Source organism: Plectrocnemia conspersa, unplaced genomic scaffold (genome assembly GCF_051122295.1).
Source record: "Plectrocnemia conspersa isolate PC_06_02 unplaced genomic scaffold, ASM5112229v1 ptg000012l, whole genome shotgun sequence".
Classification (NCBI taxonomy): domain Eukaryota; kingdom Metazoa; phylum Arthropoda; class Insecta; order Trichoptera; family Polycentropodidae; genus Plectrocnemia; species Plectrocnemia conspersa.
The window spans coordinates 27,605,924-27,628,429 of record NW_028277176.1 but is presented as its reverse complement, the minus strand read 5'-3'; the positions used below and the strand labels follow the sequence as shown (position 1 = coordinate 27,628,429).

Sequence of the window (22,506 nt, the reverse complement as noted above, 5' to 3'; positions counted from 1 at the left end):
TGACAGGGGACCAGAATCTCGAATTGACAAATCTTCTGGAAAATGCCCTGACTTTATTGCTTTGCATAATATCCAAATCTATCCCTCTGGACAATGTCCGGCTTAATCGCTTTTACAATTCAATCAAAATCATTTTTTTCGACCCACCTTATTGTTTAAGTGTACATTAGTTATTAAGTTTATTCTGTAGGACCGCCCGTGTGAGAGCCAGATTTTTGCCGCTCTCTTGATTCGTTAAAATATTTTACTTTACTTTCAAAATATCAAATATTTACAAAAACTGTACATTCCTGTATCTACTTATTTTTATGCAATTTACCATGTGTGACAAAAGGATTGCCATGCCAATTAAGAGAGGACGAGACAGGGCGGTACTTTAGGATACTAACTTCTTGAAGGCGGCAATTTTATGGCTTTAAATATTGCTTCAAAAATTACACGAAAAAAAGTCAAATAGAAATTTTAGCACTTTTACAGAACCGTAGAATAAAAATTGTGTGGCGAATAAGGCGTCAAATTTAAAGAATCGGAAATAAGACGACTTAGATACTTTTAAAAGCATGAAGTTTTAGTACTAATTACATCCAAGAAAATATAAATTAACTTTCAAAAATACCGATTATGAAAATCCAGAATTACCTTACGCCTATTCTATTGTATTTTTGTTTCAAATTACAATCAATCACTGAATAAGAATTAATTGTTTATTTTTCAAGTATTATTTTATTATTTTTTCACATTGTTGTCGTATATTGCAAATTGAGATTTTGTTGAATCGGTCGCCGTCTAGAAATTAGCCGCTTACGTGCCTCGTACGTGTTCGCCTGCTGCCAAGACCGGTCCTGTCTGTAAGCCTTTATTTTCTTCTTTAATTATAGTAGATTTTTACATTTTTCTAATACCTAAATACACGGTCAGTTAACGTTAAATAAATATAAAAATTTAAACCATATTATAGGAGTTGTAATTAGGTAGGTAAATGATAGCTATTTGTAGGTATTTAATTAATATATCCATGTATCGATTTAATTATTTAAAAAATACAAATTTAAAGTTATTTTAAAAACATTTTTTTTTAAATATTATTACACTTATTAAATGTTATATATGTTAATATTACATTTTTATTATATTTTCTATAAAGCAAATTTGAAATTCATGCGATAACCTTTAATTTATTTTCATTTTTAGCACGTATCACGTATCGCACTAAAATGTTTTTTTAAACTGTAAGACGCTGAGTAGAAAGTTACATCGGGGCACCGGGACTAATAGAGCTGGCACTGAATATAACTACATATGAATTAAATAAAAATAGTGTATATGTCGATAAAACTTCAAATTTGTTAGTCTGTACTTACATAATTGAGTTATCAAATTATTAACGCAACAAACTATATCAGCGCCGAGATTGTACGGAGAATAATACAGCAGTATGAAAAGAAAAATAAGCGCTACTGATGAGAAAGATTGTCATAAATAAAAAATAATATTGATTAACAGGTATATTTAACTTACATTTTTAATGTTTAAAGTCAGCTGTGAATATTTTTTAATTTGTTGTGTTATTACAATATATAATTTTATTGGAAGTACTTTGCAACTTGTCAATATACATATTAGCAGCGAGGATCGCGTTGACCTTCGTTGTCATTTTTGTTTCTGGCAACACCGTCCATTTTGTCATTACCATCTTGGCAGTCAAAACAATATTTATGCGCTAGTAAGCTGATTTTCAGCGTCCAAGAATCGATGGAAATTGTCAATTTCTAGCACACGCTTGCCAAACGATGCATTCCGTTCATTGCTTACTGTACCTGCTCCTCCTCTGTGAGTATACGATTTGTGCACAAAATATATAATCATTACGGTTTTCCTCATAAAGTGTGTGACGCAGGTGGACTTACACGCTCCATCCCTACGTCTGCCCCGGATCTACCATGTGGACCAGTGTCGATAAAATCCCTCAAAGGCTCGTTGACCAGTCCCGGGTATCCCAACCGATATCCACCGCACACCAGTTGCAAGTGGACCATCGACTACCCGGACAATTCAACGCTCACGATGAAGTAATTATCGCGTTCTGTGCTTTGTGCCCTGTTTTACAGCTTGGCAGAGTGGATCGATAGGTGTCAATTTAATGAGGTCATCCAGTATATTATCCTGACATCAGTAAAAAAAATGTGCTACTCGATATATATATTGCAACACTGCATTATGTTCACTCCGTCCTATATAACCTCTAGGCCGTCTCAGATTACATTATGTATATTGCCCTGAAGAATTTACATAGTGTCTGGTTCCGAGTTGAATTTATACAAAACAAGAGCCTGACACGTGTACTTATATACTTATACAAATGTTTAAACTTGATAATCGTCATTATACAAGTGTCGTTTAATACTGATTAGAGCGTTCCAAGTCTTCCAAAATGATTGAAAATTGTTTATAAATATAATCTCAATTAGAATTTACTAATGTCCATAAAATATTTGTTTGTAAGAACTTCTTCTTAGGTAACGTCTGATTTCAGAAATTTTTCGCCCAAAAATGGGAATAATATATGCCACATTTATATTTAGTATTAGAATGCCTTTCTATATATTTAAAGAAGGTAAAATGCATTCATTTACAATTTCGACTACACTGTTTATTTGACGCCAAATACACAAAAAGAAAACAGTTGCGCGAAACCTTTTAGGATTAAGATTTTACCACCCATTGTTAAGAGAAATATAATTTGTAGACAATGTGCTGTGTATTGTTTTAGAAAGTATAAAACCATAAAGATATTGAACTATTAAAATAATTTCGAGCGAATTCAAATGAATTAATGCTACAATCTCAACTCATTGAATACTATTTGCACAAATTTGGGTATTTCGTCATTTCAACTTCATACAAATTAAGCTGCGTATTTATTAAACCCTTTATCTAAAGATTTCACTAATATCATATTAGCACATCCTGCCACTTAGTTCACCGGTAACTATCATTAACTTTGACCTCTGCGCCATGTTGATCACCCATGACCGTCAATATTTATTTTGAATTGATGATCCTGGAGCGCCGGCTTTCACCGAAACACCGAGTTTTAATATTAAATGACTGACGCCGCGTCTCTAAATCAAATGCACAGCAAAACATTCAATAACTTGATTTAAAAATTTAATTAATCAATTAATAGATTATCTGTGCATATGTATATGAGCCATATAATTAAATTTATAAAGGAAAATAATAGCAATGGTAATTTGGTTCAAGTAAGCAGGTAGATTATTTTTTTGATTGACGAATAACTAAAAAAAAACAAAATTATATGTGAAAAGTGTGTATTTTTTATATTTACTTATATACATATATATTACAATAAGGAAAACCTAATAAAAATAATACAAACACATTTTGTGTGTCCCTTCGATTTTATGTATTGACAAAAGAGATTCTTCCTCAGAAAGGAATTAGGGTTTCGTCAATACAGACATGCTCCTCGGGATTGTAATGATTTTTATAATTTTTGTTGAGTCCATCAATAATTTCTCACGCTTGCTAAACCATTTTTGGAATCAGCAGTTGAATTATCATTGAAATGCAGCATTTGAAGTAAAATCTAAAACCTGTTTCAGCTCATTAACAATTTTTTTTATATTTTATTATAGTTTTTTTATAAGCTATGTGACAACCCTGGCTTACTGTTTTTATAGATCTCTATTTATTGTAATTATACAATGTTTTATATTTTATTTTTTACGATATTTTATTGTATTTTTTTTTATTCATTTTCTAAAACTAATGTGACAACTTTGACATTGTTTTTTTTATTCGTCTGCATTACATTTGGTTATACATATTTTTTTATATATGTATATACCAGGCGCGGGTGGTGAAATACTTTCCCTCTCGATCGCTCGCATGACGAGAGTGAGTGAGAGATAAGGGCATGCGAACCGCTCGCTCTTATCTCTCACTCACTCTCGTCACTAACAACGCAAGCGATCGAGAGGGAAAGAATCTCACCGCCCGCGCCTGGTATATACATATATATTTGCAAATATGTGAATATTTTTTTTACGAAATTTTTAATAATTATTTTTGCTGATAGTAATGTGACAACCCTGACATTTTGTTTTTATACATCTGTATTTAATAAACTTATAAAAAAAATTATATATATTTTACAATATTTTTTTATTATTTTATTTTTATGTTTTGTAATGTGACAACTCTGACTTGAAAGGAAAAAATATTGTGTTTTTCTGAGTAAATGACAGTAAAAATTACACATTGTATATTTATTTTATATGTCGTCATAATATACTATTGAAAGAAAAGGTTTCAATAGATTTTGTTTTGTTAGAAAATTCCCGGCCTGTAGAGCACGGCTGTACTAATTAGTTTGCGACTTTTAAAAGGTTAATTAGAATTTTTTTTAAAATCGACTATTTCGATCCCTTTTAATTAGTTACAATCACCATCAGTCAGTCTTCCTATGCACATTCAATAATCCCTAACTTATCTTAAAGATCTTCTGAAGTTTTGCCACTAATATTTGGCGCTAAAATAGTCCCAAATCAGTGGCTCACAACGTTTTTTAAATACAAATCTATTTTTATTTCATTCTATTTTATTTACTGATTTTACCATTGCGAATTAAAAAAAAGCAATCCTTACAAAATTAAATTCCAAATTTTATTTAAAAACGTTATTATGTTTATTATTAAAAAATTATGATTTTATAAATAAATGTCCTAATTATCGCAAATGTGTTTTACGGAGTTTTTACATTTTAAGCCAGTCCGGCTAATGCTTAGACTTTTTTCAAGAAGTCTGGAAATTTATTCTAATTCAATCAATTCTGAATACTTATATTTATTAATAAAAAAATATTTCTATAAATGTCGCATTTAAAAATAAAATAGTAATTTTAAATTAGACATTGTAAATTAAAAATAATATTTTTATTTCTAAAGAATTAGATTGTTAAAAATTATAATAATAACAAAACTTCTGTAAAAATCGTGTTCACTCAGTATGCATATCTATTTGTTTAAAATATAATTACTTCTATATAATGGTGGTTTCACATATTATAGATAAGATAACTTTTATTATACAATTTTTATAAATAACAAATTGTTTTTTATTTTAAATATAGATAACAGTATTTTCCTTGCATTGATAAGGATAATGTTTTACTATACTATTTTAATTGAAGATAGGTCATCTAGTATCGATAAATAATAACCGATTATTCATTAATTTACATAATTGCACAAATATATTTACAACTCTAGGGTTTATTTAGGTAATTTTATTGAATCATTTTAATTGTCATTTATTTTTTATCATGGCGAATTGAGAATTAAATGCAATTTGCTAACTATTACACCAATCAGAATCATTTCTTAGAACACATGTGCCATTACAACTTGTTATCATATCAATAAAATAAACGTGCTGCAACTGACATCAACTTTTGAATCATAAAATTGTTTTAATATTAATTAAAACAATTTTATGATTTTTATATTTGTAATTTGCAGTAGAACGCTCTGTAAAAAATATTATCATTAGTTTTTAGTAGGACAGAAGGACTTATGGGAATTATATATTTATTTTTATACAGATTAGTCGATCTGGACATCGAAGAAGACTTTAAGTGCACTATGATTCCATTCGGAGGGATTAACTACGCACAGACAATCGGCATAATGCACGATTGCTGCACAAACAACTGGGTGACGTTTTCCTCGTTAAAAGTGTGCGGAAGTAACACCAGCGGTCTAGAACACTCGTTTTCAAAAAAAAGAACCTCAATTAAGTTTCACAGTTCTTCGGTAAATAACACACAATATGCTCTCGATTATCTAATTTGCTTACATTAATCAATTTTTTTTTAGGTATTCAGAGGTGGTCGCGGATTCAAGATTGACTATATAGTTTGCCGGGATGATCAGTTCCGTTGCAATGATAATTCAGATTGTATAGATATGTCTTTGAGATGCGATGGCGACGCAGATTGTAATGACAATTCTGACGAATGGAAGTGTCTAAGGAAAAAGAATCCACATATTGTTTTAGATGGTATTTTTAGTGTTTTTTATATAGTATATATTAAAGAAATGTTATGTTTTTTATTGCTATTTTTTAATTACTAGAATGCAGCGGAGACAATATGCTTCCATGCGGTGGGACAGATACGGGTTGTTTTAATAATTCTACCGAAAGGTGTAACGGAATTGCCAATTGTCCAAATTCGGGAACCGATGAAGTTAATTGTGGAATATGCGGAGTAAACATGTTGTATTGCCAGTGAGTGATCATGCTTTTTATAATATAGAAACTGCGATACTTGATTTGTTTGACTGAAATAACTATTGCTCGTTGATCTTAACTAGTGCTAGTCTCAAAGTATTCTCATTTATTTGTATGTTTGCAGAATCTTGAACATTGACACGCATAAATGTCAGGTTATTTTAATACATTTTTAAGCCTTATTTATTATTTTAATTTAATCTCAGAAACGGTGGATGTTTTCCTCTGTACGGCTCATGCGACAACACAACTCACTGTGCCGGAGGCTGGGACGAAGGAGAGAGAGGAGGGTGCGGAGGATGTGATAAAGACCATGTGCCTTGTGGTTATCACGACCGATGTCACTGTTTCAACCCTAGAACGCAACGATGCAACGGGCAGATGGATTGTCCCAGCGGCATTGATGAGATATCATGCGGTAATTCAATAACTATATTATCTATTCAACATGTTTACGCATTGACTATGATTATACAACAAAACATATTTTTCTGCCTAAAAGATTTATTTATTAAATTACATACTAATTTGCTGAATCAAAGTTTTACTCTTTCAAGAAATATCTTGGGAAAAATATTATCTGAACATAATACGAGTTTAGTACTTAGGATAAATAATATTTTTTTTAAGTAATCAAAAACTTGTTGCACGGATCCACCCTATGCAGTCGTTGTAATTCATTTAAAAAAATCTTAAATATTATTATATGTATATAATTAATATTTTCGTAAGATTTCATTCACTCACACTTATTAAAATGTTTGGTAAGAGTATATATTTTAAGTCTCAATAAATAAAATAATGAGTTGACTAATTGACTAATGTTAAATATAATAATCCAAATAAAACCAAAGATTTCGTTTTACAAAAACTACTTTATTATTCTAGTGCTTGGTTGTGAAAATAAAATATCATGCGCTAGCGTGGATGGTTGTTACACTCCGAACGAGAGATGCAACGGGATACCGCAATGCTCGGACGGATCGGACGAAAACGGTTGCTTTCAACGTAAGTATCTTTATTAAGATTTAGAAAAAAATATGAACTATTTAGCTTATCGGAGAGCTATTAAATGCTTGCAAATTGCACATTGAATATTATTTGGAAAGGTAAGCGCCGTAGGTTGTATAAAATTATATTACAAAAATACTTCAATATATATATTACGTACTATATACTAAAAATAATTAATATTTACAGCTATTGCTTCCAAATATCAATGCACTTCTGGTAAGTGCATCAACGATTATTTAATGTGCAACGGAGAAGACGATTGCGGAGATAATTCAGATGAGACTAATTGCTTTCCGGTATTTGTTCTTATACTTTTTTAATCAAGTATATTTTATTATAAAAAAATAATTATATTTTTTATGATTTATGGAAGTATACATTACAGAATTCTGCCATAACAGTTGTGATCATGGGATCTGTGGCTTGTGGATTATTATTGGCAGTGATCGGTGTTGCCATAGGATTGAAATATTACACAACTAGAAATAGAGATAGTTTGACGTCGCACAACACAGTTCCGAGGCAGGAGGACCAAGAGCCGCTGGACGACGGATCCATGTATCATCTTTATAGAGAGCCACCACCGTCGTATCAAGAAGCTGTGATGCAAGGAGCTTCACCGCCAATGTATTGGCATCCTACTAGGTATTGATTTTTATTTTGTACCTTTGTGTGTAACTATTAAGATTCAGAAGAAAAAAATATACAATAAAAAATGTAATATTATTTCTGGCCTGTATGAAAACGACGAAAGGGATTTAATATTACGACGAAAGGGTCTTTAAACGACGAAAGGGTCTTTCATATTATTCAACTTAAGTTTTTCATCAATTTTTTAAATTAATTAAAACTATGTACCAAACTAGCTGTCGGACACTCACTGTCACGAGGTACCGCAGCTAGTTGTATTTAATTATTGCTATTTTTTTAAATTCAAATATCAATTGTTTCGTATATCTTAGTTGAATGTTTCTCGAGAAATGAAAATCATCGAGTCTGTTCTGTGCAGATGTTATTCCCTTTGATGCCTTGAGGGCTATAAGTTCTGTTGTAAATTATTTTGAGGTAATCCTCGAGTTATATGTATAATAAATATTGGATCTGTTTTGTACTGGGAAATTATATAGGATTTCCTACAGTAGCTTCTAGTTTATAAATCAAATAATATTACAACATCTCAATATATTTACTAATGTATCTTTATTCATCGTAGATTTATGAGTGTACCAACAAACAGCGATCCCAGCGTTCCTAGCGCTCCGGTGGCCGCTCCCCGTCGCCAAAGAAGCAGGCCTTCCACAACGTCAACGCACCTATTGCCGACGATTCCAAAGATCCAACAACAGTTGCTCAAGCCGTATGAGGAGGGTGTCTGCGCCATGTCGAGCATACACAACGTGATCGCGGGCGATCAACTGTACCCCGAAGACAACACCGGCGACGACAGCGACACGACCATGCTGGAGCTCTCCGACAGCAATCTGGCTGCTTCCACCGACAACTTTGCCTCCGCATCCGAGACGAGCTCGCCCAGCGGGACCTCCCGTTCTAATCTCATCGTCAACGACGCCAATAACCGCCGATCGGCATAGTAAATTTGTTGAGTAAAAGTTTTTAACCATGTTAATATTATGCATATTTAATCCAAAACTAGGCGTATGTATAGTGTAAACGGTTCTCTCGATTATTGATATTTAAATGTGTATCATATCAAGGCTTGTTACTATTGCGAGCGTGTAGCGTTTTAATGCAGACAAGAGAGATTCAATCTGATTTGCTCGATTCTCGAAACGCCCTTTTCCCTTTATAACTTAGCTATTGATTATAACCCAAGTTTTTAAGCATACTTGATAGAGTATTTTTCTGTATATCTAATTTAAGTTAATAGACGTAAGATGTGTATATTGGGGTAGAATATTGCGAAAACCATAAAAGGGTGTGTCTGCTTAGCGTTTATTAGGTTACTCCATAATCTGTCTCTTTTATGTATTGTTTATTGGAAATAATAGGCGTACAGATGAGTTTTATATATTATTTTAGATTTTCTGCTATCTATTCGGCAATTGAAGAATATCATCGTCTAAAATATGGTAGATGAGCAGTTAAGCGTAGTAGTTTAAAATTTTATGGGAATATTCTCTGAACTGCGATTAAACTTTTAGTAATAAGATAAGACAAGCAATTAATACAATTCTAACCAATTCATAATAATATTCAATAACAAAAAAACAGTATTGTTAAAATATACATTACAAACAACTTTACATGTATTTTTAAAGCCTTTCGCTGCCAATCTAAATATCGATGCATTGCAAATTTTATGTTCGGAAAAAATGTTATTTGCCCTTGAAGTAAATGTATTCGATTCTTTCTTCAGTGATGATTTTAAATCCAGAAATACTTATCAAAATAGCAAAATGATACATCGGATTTGATTTGATGTGTATATATGTTAAGTGAATGAATATTGCCCCTGAATTTAAATTTTCACTAATTTAGCCAAAATTAAATAATACCTGCAATTTCTGAACCGTCGACCACTGTTTGTATTTCTAGTCTTCTACGCCTTCTCGTTTTTTCACAAGCATGTTTTCAAGAAACAATCTTTCATAACAATCCAAAATAGAACTCGTCAGATTATCACTGCCAAGTTTAAAGCACAAGTTTCCTTAAATTCCTCTCAGAGATTCTGGAAGATTACATGATTTTATGTTATGTTACAAAATGTTGTTAAATCATCTAAAGAAGTTTTATATTTAAACTTATTGTGAGGTTATGCATATTGATTGTCAGGATTGCACGCATGTACTCGTAGATAGGAACAAGTCGCCTGTTAGTTTCTGCTATTACATATATGTAACCTGTTCCTATCACCACGCAAATACGTACATAAATATTTTCTTACATTATTATTACTATCTGTAATTTTTTCAATGTAATACAGTTTTTTTTAATTTAGAACTAGACAAAAACGTAGTTAACTTAATAGGACGCGGTATTGACGCGGACGAGGGTGTGCTTTGAAGGATTTAGTGGCCCGCATCCCTTAGGGCTTAGTCTCCGTGAATATAGCTCTAACAGCCGCAGTCTCTGTGGGCCCAACCTAAACATGTAATTCTGTGGTGTTTACCTGGCATTTGGAGGAGGAGAGGGGTTCTGAAAACATAAACTTCGTAGATTTAGATGCTCGTCAAAATTTCTACTGATGAGTCACCCCTCATCTCATTTATCCTAGTAGCTAGTTTGTAAAAAGCACATAAAAACGTAAAATAGTCTTGAAATTCCCTAATTTTCAACTCATTTGTATACCTAATATATTAATAATTTACCCATTTTTTACATTATGATATAGCAAAAAAATATTTAATAAAGAGACAAATTATTTAGTGACTAATGAAAAATAAATAAATGTACTAAGAAAATAAAATTGATTATACGACTTTTTATATTTTTTAACGCTGATGTACAACAAAGCATGTAAAGTCGTATGCATCTTCACCCTTGTCGTTACCAAAAAATTAGTGTAAATTATAGCGCGTAAAATTTATAAGCATATATTTAGTCATGTTCTGATTATAAATAATAACGTTCACTGTCCAGTGTGTATGTGTTAGGATTAAAAAAAATATTTACTGGGCGTGTACAGAGAGATATCTATCGACGTAACGTGGGATCATGATAATAGTTTAAGAGAGAGCGTTGATTCAAAACACTATTTTTGTAAACGACGTTAACGTTGTTAAAAATGGGATTCTGCGGTGTCGGCCAAGAAACATTTTTTTATTTTAAATTATCATGTTTGATATCAAGCTTGCTAAAGTCATAACCGATGTCTCAATTTGAGAAAATTAAATTTCACTAAAATCGTATTCGAAGATACAGATATTTATTTTATTAAATTGTATATGTAAATAGATTTGATATGAATTTGTTAAAAACATTTAACTTCAAGCTCGATTAACTTGTTAAAGTAAAGTTAAGTTTATTTTACATCTTGGGACTTTGACTCGACTAAGGCGATTTTGATGCAAGCAGTAGTGGCTCGTGAATGGTGTTGCACAGATATTTTATAATGATTTTTTAAATACAAAAATTATACCATTTTATTGAGTGTGTTCATTACACTTGTACTTAATCCGTTTGATAATATTTTACTCATAGCATCCTTAAATTTAAATTTATGCACCGCTACTGTGTAGTATAATAAATATACTCTTATTCTTTGATATTTTATAATGTGTATATACTTATAACTGCAGCATCAATGAGCCTCCACTGAATACATGTACATTTTATGCAGATATTTTACAGCTGATTATGGAATACATTCTTGATTCAACAGTAGCTTTAAAATATCTCTATGAAATATATTAATTGTTGTGTATGTTTCTTGGTTTTTCTTGGCCTATCCTGTGTTAAATAAAAATATATAAAACTTACAACTATCACACGACTGTTGCTTTGATTTGAAAATCATCTTTTTTATTCCACATTATGTGATATATGAGTTGCGGGTGTTACGTTTGTCCATTTATTTAAACATAAGTTTTAAGTTTATTACAAATTATTTTATCGAATTTTACTAACCATTTAGGTATATTTTATCGTCGATCGAGTCGATTGCGTTTCGTTTTTATATATTTTTTGTTATTAGATAACTAATGTAACTGTGATTGTTATAATCGGATCTTTATTTAATTTTAAATTTGTCCCGTTATGACGTTCAAAACGTCCATAGGCAGAATATGAACAAAAAGCAGTCGGCGATTTAAGATTAAACATTGTAAAATTGTTATCTGTTTTAAATAAGCAGTAATTAAAATATGTGATCTATGTTTTATGTATTTATTAAGGCAAATAAACGATGAATCTGAAATTGGTTTTATGTATTGTGCTATGATTGCAACGAAGTTAACCTTTTGTCGTGGCATAGATGACAATGGAAATGTCATCGTTGGTGCCAATTGTCACAATGATCGCATCAATCACTCTGTAATGGTTCGTTGAGCATCGCGAATGTGAAATCAAGTAGAATATATTTCATTCGACACGGACATAAAATATTGTTGATTCTTGACTCAAAAAGTATGGTAACCCTTAACACAAATTTCTGCTCTTACCAATAAAAAATAGCAATTGTCTGACGATCTCTACAAAACATTAATTGAAAGGAATGTTTTAGTTTGTTTATGTTTGTTTCTCTGACAGATTCTGATTTGAGGTAATCACTAAATTGTGATCTGAGGATGCAGCTGGAAATTTTTTTATATTTATTTTTAAATTTCTGTTTTATTGTGTCTTACAAATTGATTTTATATCTGCAGGTGTATACATATTTTTTTGGAAGAACGAAAACTGTTTCCATTATTTCTTGCCTTACAAAATCGTGCTAATTTCTAGCCTCTTTCTTTCTTGATGCCTAATCCAAATTATCCTACTGTATTCTCTTCTTCTCCACGTCTTAGCATATACACTAAAATCTCCCATTATATTTGTGATTGTTTTAGCAGATGATTCAATTTGTAGTAAAACTTGTCAGGACCTCCCAGATCGTTGCAACCAAAAGGACTTTTATTTATTTGCGATTTTATATTTGAGCAAATATCCATAAAATTCACTCACCACTCACTCACTCATCTGACTGAGCCAAATGCTCGATGCAATACAAAGGAATGCATTTCATAAAAATTACATCATTCCCAAGTTTCCGATTTTTTAATTATTGCCATGAAGCAAAGCAGCATTTAATTTCACTAGCGCTTATCAGTTAAATTATATTTTTGCTTGTAGAAATATACATCTACTGGTGAAAATGTATTTGGACTTCACTGAAAAATTCACATTCACTGTAACATTTTTATATCGCATGTAAATAAATTATGATATATATATATATTATTGAAATCATATAATTTAATTAGTACCTGCCAGATAAATTCAATTTTCACTGGTAAAAATATGTATCTACAGGTAATAATTTATTCCGATATGATTTCACTAAAATGACATATTTAAAAGAATATTTTTGCAATAGATTCAAGACTGTTTTTTTAGATTTTCTTTTAGGGATAATCCGAGAATTTCTGGTTTAGAATCAGCGACGTCATTTTAGTTATTTCAAGGGACAAAAGTTGGCCAGTCATTGGTCGTTTTTCTTATTATTCCATTACATGACATACATTTTTCTGGCCAAATACCCCCCCCCCCCTACAAATTACGTCCCTGTCTAAGGCGAATAGAGACTACAAGAATAAACACGTATATATATACTATAAAAATAAACACACAAAATCTTTAATTATTTATTCTTTGCAATCTGCTGTTAGGAAGTAGATTTGTATAATATTTAGGTGAATTTGATTAAGAAAAATAAGCAATATATTGCCATATTATGTTCCGTTTATCTAAAATATAAATGAGATAAATAAAAGTCACACTGTTAAATAAGCAAATATATTTGTTCTATATATCACAATTATTTTAACAATAAATCATTTTTAAATATAGAAACATTGAACTGTTCGAAATATTAATTAATAAATTACATATATAATATATAAGGAAAAAATACATTGATAGCTAAAATTATTATTTCATAAAATACACTCTAAAATAAATATAAACATTCGTTAGTTATAATTTTTATATTTCATCATTTAATTTCTCTTTTTATATGATAAAAATATTGATCATCTAAAAACACATAGTAACTTTTAAGAAATACTCTGATTGACGTCCTGGATATATTTTTTAAATTGTAAATATAAATATCAGTAACATTTATTAAGGTACATCAGTATTGAAAAAAATAAATAAACGAGAAGACAAGTATTGTCATATTTCTTTATAAAACCAACAGCAAAAAAATCTCAATCACCATATCGAGGAAGATCGTTTCGGGAAGTCAAAATTTGTATTTCCCCTTAATTTTATATGAAGTTAACACTATGATTTATAAATACAACCTTTATATAAGCTAGTTATTTAATTTAACTCTAATACAATGATGATTGACAAAAAATTTAAAGAAATGAGAAAAATAACTATTTTTTTGGTACTGCTGCTTGTATTCGTTCCACGTGTTTTGTACTACTCGTTTCAAATACGAATCGAAAAATAATTACTATAGGCCATGTAAACGAACCATTTTTAGTTATATTATATCCCGACAGTTACAGTAGTAGTACCAATTAAAACATATTTGTACTATATTCTCTGTTGATTTTGTATAGTATGTATGTACATTCATATCACAATAAATAAATACAGTATCACAATGATTGACGTTCTAAGATCAAGGCTTCTCAAACATTCTAAAAACTTCTAATATATGTAACCGTTTTAAAGAAGGCACTGGCTACGTTAAAAGAAACATAGTTCAAAATAGCATTGAAAAGCCCTGTTATCTGTTCAAAAAATGCTAAGACTAAATGTGTGCTTCAAAAATATGATAATGTGTGAAGCGATCGGAAGTAATTTTAAACCAGTGACATCGAATTGTGAAAGTTGTGACAAAATCCGGATCATATGGCAGACGTTTTATTGGATCGTTGCCATCTCTGTGAGAATGACCACCTGTGGGTGTCGGAATGAGTAATTAGGCAGATGAAACATTGCAAGAATCCCTATGAACGAATTCTAGCATTCTCTGAACAGACAATGGTGTGTACAGCCGAGTTACAAATGTTGCAAGAGAACTGTGAAATTCCACGAAATATAAATTGCTACTCTCACATCTATATATACTTCATATCAAATATCTATAAGTTTTCCTTATTAAAATATATGCCACAAGCCTTTCCTCAGCAATTTATACATAGCGGATATTTTCACTATTACAAGATTTAGTATAAAAATATTTTTTGTAAAAACTTCACGATTGACACGATGTATGTAAAGAAAATCAAATATAAAAGATGAAACGTGTCCGACTATCAATTTATGTACAACAAGCAAAAATGTACAATGGAATCATGAATTTATTTTTAATTTAATAACTATAACAATTAGCAGCGCTTCTACTATCACAAGTACATACATTACTCTGTGGTTGGCGTGAATATATTCGTAGTTTTTTTTATTGGAGATATCCATCTCAATGAATTAAAAATTTAAAGTAAAAAAATAATAATGGAGTATCACAAGGCAGTGTTTTAGGACCAGTACTTGAAGAAATGTGAAAATAATTGTCAATTTTTACAAAATTACATATTTAATTAAAGCTGTAATAATTGTAGTTTTGATTTTTATATTACATTAATTTGTTAATACTCCATTTTATTTTGTAAATCAAATTATTTACCAAAATGTTTTGAAAAATAAACTTATCTACGAAGGTGAGGCAAATGAATAGTGTGATAAAAATTAAAAATGCCACTGTAAATGTCCTGTAAATTGACAGCATTGTTACATATAGTTAAGATGATACAAATCAGGCATGCAACACAAAGTGACAGTAGTAGCCTTAAATGGCCGCTGCATTTGTAACATGTACATATTCTGTCGTTCGATTTTTGAGTAGACACTCCAGCAAGTGTGAGTGGATAAAAAGGTACAAAGTGGTGGACATATTGAGCACTCTTCACAATCGAGTAATGGACATAATATACTACATCATCCATGATGATCTGCACTTTAAGTGCCTTAAATATTTGGCATACTCGCCCTCTGTGATTCTCACATCTTTTGGAGAAAAAAGGTTCAGGTCCAATGAAGAGGTGCTACAGGCGATACCATACACTTTTTGAGTACTATAGAGACTATGTAATGTGATGTACTTTTTTCTATCAATAAAACAGACTTTAAGTTTTCATTTGACCCACCCTTGTACTTATTCACGCCGATTATATTAATGATTCCATTGCATACATAAAAAAATATTAGCTTTCCATATTCTCGTTATTTATATATAAATCCATCCTAAAATAACATGATATGTGAAAATATATTTTAGAAACATTACTTTAATAATCTTACATTTAAATTAAAAGTTTCTTCATAAAAAATAAATAAATTGTGATGATAAATGTGGGAAAAATAAATAGCTTTTAGTTTTTTACTTTCGTAATATAGCCAGTTCTTGATCGAGCTTGCAGAGCTGACGTAAAAATCCATCGTTAGGTCTTATGTTCCTGTTTCTGCTGACCGTCCTGATGGCTTCGGAAGCGGACATGTTGCGCTCGATCATAAGGTAGGCGATAGCGCACGTGGCGCTTCTCGAAACGCCCATCTTGCAGTGCACGAGCACCTTGCCTCCCGTGTACATGGCCTCGGCGATAAACTTGGCTGCTATGTAAAAGTATCGGGAGATATCGGTGGACGGATGGTCGATTAGCGGGAAGCCCATGTATTTGATTCGAGGGCAGTCCAAGTAGTAAAGATGGTCCGTGTCCACCTGGCCGAAATGCTTACCTTCGGCCGTGTTCAACACGTGCGTGATCCCCATCATTTTCAGATACTTCTTGCACTTGGCCGCTTCCCTGAAACGTTTCGGAATGAGAAGAATGTGCAGATAAACTTTTTGGAACGGTTCCAAAACCAAAAGTTCTAAATGTTTTCATCGATATGTGTCATAAGGTATTTTGAAATAACCCAAATCGAATTTAGATACATTAGTCATTGAATTTCAAAACACATTGTATTGGATAAATAGCTATAATATTAATTACTTTATTTTAAGACGGTAGAATAATAATGAATAGTCATTTTTTAATATTTAAAAGGATACTACTAATTAGCAGCATGGCTTATAAAACATTTCAATTGTGTACCCTATTTTTTGGTATAAAAGATATATTAGGATACACTCAAGAATTGATTATAAATCATTTTAAGTCACAAAAAAAATAGTTTTACATTTTATTATATCAACATTTTTCTAATTAACAAGAGTTTATTTTTAAGAATAAATTACATTAAGCCAAAACCAGACGAAGCCAATTGAACTCACATTATATTATAATGCTTGATACAATTTATGAATACTTACTCGTTTCCGACGTATATGCGTGTATAGACTTCATCGCAATCAACATCACGGAGCAAAGATTCCGAAGAAGTCGACGCAGTGGAAGTTGTGTATGGAGATCGGTAGCTCGGAAGGGTGTAAGATGGTGGTCTTGTGGTGTTCACTAGATGGAGCAAATGGCGAGCAGTAGTGCTGCCAGTGCTAGGGCTCTGAAATTGATTTATCTAATTAATACTTCAAACAGCATTTTGAAACCCCTCAATGCAATATTCAAAACCCATGCTCGTATTCTAATCATACAATCAACGTTATACATTTGTGGATCTATCGTTGTTATAATGTCATAAATACAACTATCTGATGCTGTTAGATTTTTCATAGTACAATACAACTGACCGACCTTCGCTATATATTATGTTACATACCTGTTACACTACTAATGCTTTTGTCTAGGTATTTAAAAGTGGGATGCTTTGTCACGCATTAGGTTCACAGTATATCGTTTTCTAAATACATTATCTAACATCTTCTAAATGTATTTAATTCTAAGGGCTTAAATAAATAATAATAATCTAAATGTGCAGTGTAAATGAATGTTCAAGTGGATTATATTAGTAAAAATGCTATTATTGTTATTATAGTGATATTAATTTAAACATAACACTCATACAATATTTTTGTTATCTCAGACATTGGAACCTCATTTGTGTTTATAATTATTTTAGAGATATAGTACTAGTAGCTGCATCTACCATTAGTATTATAAATAGACAAGTATGTTATTATATATACATATATTCAATCTATATAAGTTTATTTTACTACCAAGATTAGCATTAATATCATAATAATTACTCATTATTTTTTTTACAACATTGATAAGTAGTTACTTAAATCCTTGATCTGTGCTGGTATTTTCAGTCGTATATTGAAATATGTATAGAGAAACACAAATAGTTTGACTGTATCTAATCAAATTAGGCTTATATGGAATAAAAATACAGATCTTAATTATATATTGTGTTATCTTGTATGTCAGTATTAATGGCAATTATAAGTATAATATCTTCTCTCTAGTGCTATCTGAGCGTCAGCTCTTTAGCTAATGCGTTGACAATGATCAAAATAATTGCAAAAGGCTTGTAAATATTTGCTATTTTTTCAAATCCGCATTGTAAAAAATTTTCCCCTATATTGAAAAATTAAACTGCTTATAGAAGAAATTAAGACTAACCACTAATAAAATAAAATTTAAAAAGCTTAGTAAGAAATCTGATAAACATTCTACATATATTTATTTAGAATTATATATGTTTTTATTTAAATTTAAAATAAATAGGGTTTGCTGGAAAAATTAAAATATATTATTGACCAGTAAAACAGTACGATAAAGATCACAAATTTGATTTACAGTGGCGACATATAATTTTAAACAAAATTGGAACTAAAATATGAATACTTTTTAATTAAACTTAAACAGATGTCTTTGAATTCCAGATTTGTTTCAGTAAGAGATTGGGTTTATGCCAATCAAGATGCAAATTGAAATTTTTATGCCTTAAAAATATATATCTGAAGTATCAAGAAGTTACTATACGTCATTAACCAAATGTAGTATCAAGGTTTATTAAAGTGTACCTTAATCTGATTTGGCAATAATCCAATTGGCGTTTTTCGACCAGCCTACTCAGTTGGTTTGTTAGTCATTGAAAATATACAAAAACGAGTACGGATTTAGTTAAAACTGTTTATAAATGAAGCTCCAACGTCATTTCATATTTTAAATTTGAACATCCAATTCCTCATGCAACATGGCTATTAGTCGATAATTAAATCTACGACGACTGCTCAGTGTTTCACAATAAAGCCAATGGCAAAACGTCGATCCAACAATGCAGCAATTAAAAATACACTATATAATTTGGTGTGAAACATTGTGGAGTACCATAAGAGTTCTTATGTAGGTGCCTAGCCTCTGCTCGCTAGCAGCCGAGTACAAATGCGTTCGTGGAAACGTTGCCTGCCGATATGGACACAAAATGAAAAAAAAGCAATTATTAAACACAGCTAAAACAATGATGACGTTCTGCAATGAAAATTAATAAAAAGCGAAAATATTTACTTTAAGCGTTCTGAAAAAATGTGGTATGTAGGTATGAGAAAAAATCAATTAGCACATTTTGGTGGGTGTTATAATGCCGTTTATACATATAGAGAATGTGATGATTATATGATTTAAAGAACGATTTAAATATAGCAGAGGAGAGTGTTGTACATTGGGAGATTTTTATTATTTTAATTATATGTACATTTCATTGACGCAAAGCTATATTTAAATCTTGTTTTTTTTTTACAAAATATGCATTTTGTTCTATAAGATTGATATAGTACAGAACAAAATGTATATGGTGGACCAAAAATACTGAATATTTTACAAAAAAATTTTAGGTTATTTTAACTACTTATTAAGGATTGACTTATGCCATTCTGACGACCTATGTAAGGTGTTTGAATGCTGATATATTTTTAGGGGTTTGTGGCTAGGAGGTGTGACATATTCAGTCAATTAGACGGCTAAAGAGTTGTATGATATACAGTGTACTGTACAAATACTGTTATACAATAAAAATCAGACAGCAATGTCAAATAAGGAAGAGTCGTGGAGCCTTTGTTAAAATGGTCTCTATGGTCTTTGTTAAAATGGTCGAATATTCGAAATATTCGTAAAATATTCGTTTATACTATCTCGAAAGAAACTTAAAAAATCTATGGTTCTTTATGCGCCTTTATTTTGTTTCAAAATGCGAAACAATGAGACGCTTCTTCTCAATAAAAAATGCTTTTACACCTTGGAAAAACATTTGTGAATAGAATGTTTATCTGCGTATCTACTATAACCGAAATTCTCAGAATTCGTTCGTTGAATGAAACAAAATGCTGGAAAGACCGACCATTCATTATCGTATAACGCTTATCTCAAAAACAGGTATGCGTCGCAAATTTTTTTGTGAAGTTCGTGTTACGTTTTTGTTGTTTCATGACGCAAAGATTTTATTTCAATCGATTCAAAAATTCGATCGCGGTTAATTTGTTTATTAATAAAAAAATATTTTACTGGTAATTAATTGTTTTTTTTTGCACTAATTGGTTAAATAAATTATATTATAATTATAAATACGAATATGTAAGAATACTTTATCCATTTTTTTTATTCAATGTTCAAATAGTTGAAAAGTAAGAATCATTGAGAAACCTATTCGGCACTCACTCAGTCATGTGTCAAGATCATTGTACTGGTCTTTATAAGAAGAACCAATGGGAGAGATGACAGGGACGATATTACTACGAGAGTATTGGTCAAAGTATATTCAAATTTAATTTTGGTCAATAAGAGGGCGCAAAAACAATTATCCCTTCTCAGAAGTTAAAAATCCACGTCAAAAGCAACAAAATCGTGTCAGCAGCGTCGCGATTTTATTGCTTTTGACATGGATTTTTGACTTCTGAGAAGGGATAATCGTTTTTTGCGTTCTCCTATTGGGAAAAATTCGGTTTAGATATGCTTAATTTGATTCTCAATTTTTGGAATTCGTAATATTGTTATAAAAAATGATAATATGATTGCTAGATAACCAAGCGTTTCTACTGCGAAATGTAAAGTTGATAATTATGGAGTTAGATAATATATAGTGAACTCTGATTATTAAAGCAATAAAATAAAAATATTTTTAACTCACACAAAATGTTAAAATTGATAATGAAAAATATTGAAAGTTGATTCTAAAAAAAATCTCCTGTTTTGATATCTAATGTGGCGTGAATTGAGTAGGAGGCTTGGATAAAAGGCGTTAATAAAGTGATAATGCATTTTAAGCAATGAAAATTATGTATGTTCAGTTTTTTGGGTCATATTTATGAAGGAATTTTACTTTTAATATAATAATTCAATATGTCGCGTAGAGATAAATTATTATCCTTACCCCTCTGATCTCAGCCTGATCCGCCATCTTGTTTAAAAATGGCGACTATTAAAAAAAATTAAAAGATTTGTAGCTCAATTAAAAAGTATCTTGGATATAAAGAGGTTATGCATGTTTTATAATAAAAATGAAAATATAATTAAAATACGAGAATATACCAAAATCTGGCTATTTTTTGCGGTTTTTGCTGGACGGAATTTTTAAATAGTAAAGGGACTTCTATCGCACCTGCATGTTTATAACATTGCAACACATGACACATGAGCTAAAACAATTATTGTTTCAAGGCCTTGCGGAAATGAATCATTATAAATAAATTACAAGTAAATAGATTTTATGGGTAATTTGCAAAGGCATAAATATAGTTAAACATATTTACTTTTGGATTGAAACGGAAATATAATAATAAGGAAGTAAAATTTTGTAAAATTGAAAAATTAATAATTCTACGGATTTTTGGTATATTGAATAAATTTTCATTTTCTAAAGAACATCTTTCCAAATGTACAATCTCTCCCCTATTAAATGAATTAATTGATTTGTATAACATTTTTATTTTGTACATGAAATTATATATAAAAGTAGTATTAGTGTATAAAATCCATGTTTTGTAAATGAAAGTATAGCTGTGTATGTTTTACTACATTTATCTTTTACAGCTGAAACTAATTCAGTATTACAACAATTTGAGTAGAAATACTCAATTAAAACTATCCTATTGTACAGTGTGGGCGAATATAAATACATAAATAGACAACATACAGTATAACGTTACACCGTAGTACTCGCATTACGTCACGTAGATGGAATACGTGAAAAGTTTTGATCGTAAATGAGCCATTGTTGCCGGAACGAAACGATTGTCGAAAAATATCGACGAAAATTAAATGGTTAATCGTTAATATTGCAATTATTAAGAGAGAGCTACTTTACCGCGTCTCGCCAGCTCATGGTTCTCGTTCTATTTTGGTCAGCCGCCCTGCGCACTACGCGCCAAGGGCGATAGTGTTGCAATTCGTTAAAAAGTGTTAACGCTAGTGATATTTGCTGTTTTATTCCAATTTATATTAAAACTAAATAGTACATTTTACTATTTAATAAAGTATTACGTTGCTAATAAAACAAATGCTGGCATAATTTGTTTATAATATGCACTTTTAGCAACAGCTTGCCTGTTTGGCATTACCCCGCAGGAAGCATAGAAGTGATGCCTGTTGAGTATGATGGATG

At 30.8% G+C, this 22,506-nt stretch overlaps 2 protein-coding genes across 5 annotated transcripts; one reads left to right on the top strand and one right to left on the bottom strand.

Moving 5' to 3' along the window:
- Window positions 1–1,670: 1,670 nt before the first annotated feature.
- LOC148228722 (uncharacterized) lies at window positions 1,671–12,205 on the top strand. 2 transcript variants are annotated; one of them, XM_088199715.1, is made up of 10 exons: window positions 1,671–1,830; window positions 1,898–2,069; window positions 5,627–5,837; window positions 5,901–6,084; window positions 6,159–6,312; window positions 6,522–6,733; window positions 7,204–7,323; window positions 7,516–7,625; window positions 7,715–7,974; window positions 8,543–12,205. In XM_088199715.1, the coding sequence occupies exons 1-10, from the start codon at window positions 1,791–1,793 to the stop codon at window positions 8,919–8,921; spliced, it is 1,842 nt and encodes a 613-aa protein (XP_088055841.1). In that variant the 5' UTR covers window positions 1,671–1,790; the 3' UTR covers window positions 8,922–12,205. The 2 variants fall into 2 exon arrangements, with proteins under 2 accessions (XP_088055841.1, XP_088055840.1); XM_088199714.1 differs by having other exon boundaries at window positions 7,703–7,974.
- A 1,561-nt stretch (window positions 12,206–13,766) lies between these two features.
- On the bottom strand, window positions 13,767–22,297 carry LOC148228721 (dual specificity protein phosphatase 3). Of its 3 annotated transcripts, XM_088200246.1 has the most exons (5): window positions 22,210–22,242; window positions 21,277–21,321; window positions 19,242–19,316; window positions 17,318–17,505; window positions 13,767–16,808 (listed from the first exon to the last, which is right to left on the bottom strand). In XM_088200246.1, the coding sequence occupies exons 1-5, from the start codon at window positions 22,225–22,227 to the stop codon at window positions 16,385–16,387; spliced, it is 750 nt and encodes a 249-aa protein (XP_088056372.1). In that variant the 5' UTR covers window positions 22,228–22,242; the 3' UTR covers window positions 13,767–16,384. The 3 variants fall into 3 exon arrangements, with proteins under 3 accessions (XP_088056372.1, XP_088056373.1, XP_088056374.1); XM_088200247.1 differs by lacking the exon at window positions 19,242–19,316 and having other exon boundaries at window positions 22,210–22,261; XM_088200248.1 differs by lacking the exons at window positions 19,242–19,316; window positions 21,277–21,321 and having other exon boundaries at window positions 22,210–22,297.
- Window positions 22,298–22,506: the final 209 nt, after the last annotated feature.

Bases quoted from the DNA above. Each gene is read 5' to 3' on its own strand.
- LOC148228722 (XM_088199714.1), top strand. From the start codon at position 1,791: ATGCATTCCGTTCATTGCTTACTGTACCTGCTCCTCCTCT. The intron at 6,313-6,521 runs GTGAGTGATCAT...ATTTAATCTCAG, and splicing joins GTAAACATGTTGTATTGCCA to AAACGGTGGATGTTTTCCTC. The intron at 7,626-7,702 runs GTATTTGTTCTT...GATTTATGGAAG, and splicing joins ATGAGACTAATTGCTTTCCG to TATACATTACAGAATTCTGC.
- LOC148228721 (XM_088200246.1), bottom strand. The intron at 19,317-21,276 runs GTAAGGATAATA...CCATATCGGCAG, and splicing joins ATCAGGCTGAGATCAGAGGG to GCAACGTTTCCACGAACGCA. The intron at 16,809-17,317 runs GTAAGTATTCAT...GAAACGTTTCAG, and splicing joins CGCATATACGTCGGAAACGA to GGAAGCGGCCAAGTGCAAGA.